The 4,026-nt window shown below is 48.5% G+C and overlaps 1 protein-coding gene across 1 annotated transcript in view; it reads right to left on the bottom strand.

The window, feature by feature from the left end:
* The window catches only part of LOC105531238 (A disintegrin and metalloproteinase with thrombospondin motifs 12-like), a 14,957-nt gene extending 12,668 nt beyond the window's left edge, over positions 1-2,289 (bottom strand). Inside the window, exon 1 of the mRNA XM_011969128.1 lies at positions 2,206-2,289. Within this exon, the coding sequence (XP_011824518.1) occupies positions 2,206-2,230 (25 nt within the window). The 5' untranslated portion in view covers positions 2,231-2,289. The remainder of the gene's footprint in view (positions 1-2,205) is intronic.
* Positions 2,290-4,026: the final 1,737 nt, after the last annotated feature.

Raw genomic sequence — 4,026 nt, 5'->3', positions numbered from 1 at the left:
ACATGTTCTCACTCATAGGTGGGAATTGAACAATGAGAATACTTGGACACAGGAAGGGGAACATCACACACTGGGGCCTGTTGTGGGCTGGGGGGAGGGAGGAGGGATAGCATTAGGAGATATATCTAATGTAAATGACGAGTTAATGGGTGCAGCACACCAACATGGTACATGTATACATATGTTACAAACCTGCACATTGTGCACATGTACCCTAGAACTTAAAGTATAATAAAAAAGAAAAAAAAAAAAGAAAATTCTCCTTTGCATCAAATGTGGATTATTTGTAAATCCACTAGGGAATTGACAGTGGTTGGTGAAATGCTTTTAAAAACTGACATTATTGGCTGGGTGCAGTAGCTCACACCTGTAACCCCAGCACTTTAAGCAGCCAAGGTGGGCAGATCACCTGAGGTCAGGAGTTGGAGACAGCCTGGCCAACATGGTGAAACCTCGTCTGTACTAAAAATACAAAAATTAGCCGGGCATGGTGACACACATCCATAATCCCAGCTACTCAGGAGGCTGAGACAGAAGAATCACTTGAACCTGGGAGGTAGAGGCTGCAGTGAGCTGAGATCGCACCACCACACTCCAGCCTGAGAGACAAAGTGAGACTCGGTCTCAAAAAAAAAAAAAAAAAACTGTAATTATTTTTAAACCTAAATAAATATATATATCACCAATAAGCTTGGAGCACGTTATAGGTTTTTTTGAACAGTGGATACTCTCAGCACATAGCTCTAGGTAGAGGTGACTAGGGAAAATAATCATATCTCACTTTTCAGAGAGGAAAAACCATGGCCCATGGCCCAGTGGTGTCTGCTTCACACCAAGCTGAATTCCCTTACAATGAACATGTGGAGCAAGCAGAGCTGAAAACCAACCCAGGAGAATGTGTGTCTTTGAACGAAATCATCTCCAAATGCCCTGGGAAGTGCTTGCAGGCTTTGTTTGTGCTGCCCCAGAAGGGAGACCTTTCACAAAGGAACTGTTTTTCAAAGAACAACAAGGCCTGCTATTTTAAACTTGGGGGTGGGAGATTGTATCTGGACCGTTTACACAAGTGAGTGCTGGCTGACTGACATCTAACCCCAGTGTTTGCTGGCTCCAGCTTTCCAAGTAAAGCAAAGAGAGGGACTTGCTTCTCATACGTCTTGAAGCCACAGCAGATGAGTTGTCCAGCAATATTTGAATTTTACCACATGGGCAGAAAACCCTGCTTAGAAATCCTAAACAAGGACAGGCTGGTGATGTTTATCAACCAAGTGACCTTGGGAATTAAAGGGATGTCAGAAAACTATGCAGGACACTTCCCGAAGCTTCAGCACAGTCAGCAAACACAGGACTTAGTGCATGCTAACCCAGTGCTCTGTGTGCATGTGCATGCGTGTGTGTGCATATGCGTGTGTGTGTGTGTATCCCTATTATTGCTACAGGACAGTGTTGCATGATTCTAAGAGTCAGACTACCTGGGCTCAAAACCCTGCTCTACATTAGCTGGCCTCATAAGCTCTCCAAGCTGCAGCATCCTCATCTGTACAGCAGGGACAGCAACACTGGTACCTGCACACTGGTACCATCCCTGGTGGGATGGGCTGACACAGAGTGCCACGTGGGCCATTGCTGCTGCTAGGACTGTCTACCCCCAGAGGTACAATGAACCCCCCACCAAACATGAAGGTGCCTCTGACCCTTCCAAGTCCAATAAACTGCTGGGTGTTAGGCTTAAAAGACTAAAAACAACAACAAATTGTCCATCAGAACGCTTCCAGTGCTTTCTACAATAACATGAGTTCAGAAATTCAGAAAGAGAAGCTGCCAGCTGTGGTCAGTGAGACAGGACAGGAAAAAGTGAGCCCTTACGGAGGTATAGTTCCCCCAAAAGGACTATTCTTTTAAAAACACAACCCTAAATCTTTCCAGGAAACCAAAACACAGCCAAGCCTGCTCAGTAGGGGGGAAGAATCACATTTCCCCTTTCCTGACCAGAAGTTTAAAATTAACTAGAAACACTGCAATGACTGCCAGTAGCCAGTTGGCACTTTAAAAAAATTATAATTTTCCATGTTTAGAGTCTGAAAAATAGGGGATCGAAACAGCACAGCATTTAAAGAGGAGACAAAGGAGAAAGTTACCAGCTCCCTCTTGGGTCTTTCAAAGACCGCAGTGTCATCCCTGTAAAAGAGAGAGCAAGGTACTCACCTTTCTGTAAGAATGAACGACTCATCACCTTAAGCACTGAATTCTGAGAAAGCCTAGGTTCCTGAGCTCCCAGCCCAGGTTTCCTTACAACGCAGCCAAATGGCTTCGCAGAGTTCAGTTCTGCCGGGTGGGGGAAGGGAAAAAGGAGCAACAAAGTTCCTGCATGTCTTACCACCACTGTTTTAAAAAGAAATAAAGAAGAGTCACTAACCTTGCCTCCTGTCTGGGAAGCGAACCGGGCCTGGCTGAGGCTGTCTCCCATAGCAAAGCGCCCCAAAGTTAAGGAGCTGGGCCACCACGGAAAGGTTTGCAAGCCAGCTCCTCTGGGCACATGGCATGATTCAGTTGTTGGGGAGAAGAAAAGTCAGAAAAGTTTTAGCCCTCAGCTCCAGAAATCAAGTGCTCGCCTGTGGCCCAGCAGGAAGATGCAAGGGTGCATGGTTCGGGCGCGAGAAGGCAGCGACTGCAAAGCTGCCCGCGATCTCTCTGTGCTTTTTTAAGCAGAAAGGGGCTAGACACCTTTTTCCCCTCCCTCCTCCTGAAAGGGGAGTGATTCAGCTGACAGTGTCCGCTTTCGGTGGAGTGTGGAATGGTCCGGAGCGGGAGGGCGCAGTCCACCCGGGTCCCCACCCCTCCGCCTCCTGCATGCCCCTCGGCCTCGCAGCCCGCTTGGTGCATCTTCCTCCGGGACTCCCACCCCCGCGCGCTCCTCCGGCCCCGCCCCGAGCGCCGGGCCCAGCTGGCCGAGCCGGCCAAATAGGGGAGACCCGGGAGAGCCGCACTGGCCGCAGTCTAGGAAGCTGCGAGCGAGAGGCCCCCAAGCCACCCCCACCAGCGTGCTTAAATATACGCTCAAAATGATGAGAACAGAGTTGGGGCAGAGCGGGGCCCCACTCCCTCCATCCTTCCGCGATCAGCGCTGCCCCCTCCCATACTGTTCTCCTCCAAGTTCCTGAACTTTTCCCAACATCTCTCTATCAAGACTCCTCACCCACTCGGACCGCTCTGGGATTCTCTTCCACTGGAAAACCAATAGGCGATTTTTCTCTTTGCCAAGTCACACAAAGGGAAATGGACTGCGCTAATCTGCTAATGTGACCCTCATCTGTTCCACGAGGTGGCTGCAGCAAATGCCTGTGGGCCCCTCTGAGTCTGCCGGTCTCTATGTGGCTTTTCGGCTTTCAGAACCCCATCTTTCCTAGCCCATCTCCATTCACCAAAATGAAACCAGGAGAGTGGAGGAAGTAAGTCTGCCCAGAAAGGTGTTAAGGTATCTCCCCAGTTTCCCTGAACTGGCTGCCTTGGAGGGGGGCGTCCATTCATTCAGAGGCTCAAGCTTTTACGTCGGTGAGAGAATGCCACAATCCAGGACGCTTGCCAGGCATCTTGAGAATTTACTGGGCTAATCCAGCCAAGATTTTTCACCTCTGAGCTGAAACAGCCCTCCTTACTCCATTCAGGAAGAATTCGGCCCCAATATTGAGTTTTCCCTGACTGCCAGCCAACCACATGTGTTAATGAAGAGGTCTGGGATACCAACCTACTCAACCTTACACAGGGACAGAGCCGCCAAAGCAAACTCAGTGGCCCGAAAGGAAAGTGGTCCTCTCAGATCTGGAACACATGGGCACCAAGACTTTTAGAGGTATATCCCAGTTTCCTATTAATGCTGTTACAAGTTACCATACATTCAGTGGCTTGAAACAACTCAAATTTCTTATGTGACAGTTCTGGAAATCAGATATCTGAAACTGGTCTCACTGGGCTAAAAAAAAAAAAAAAAAAAAAAAAAAAATCAAGGAGTTAGCACAGCTGCATTCA

Source organism: Mandrillus leucophaeus, unplaced genomic scaffold, assembly GCF_000951045.1.
Source record: "Mandrillus leucophaeus isolate KB7577 unplaced genomic scaffold, Mleu.le_1.0 Scaffold873, whole genome shotgun sequence".
In the NCBI taxonomy this organism is placed as follows: domain Eukaryota; kingdom Metazoa; phylum Chordata; class Mammalia; order Primates; family Cercopithecidae; genus Mandrillus; species Mandrillus leucophaeus.
This window is presented reverse-complemented; position numbering and strand designations above follow the sequence as displayed.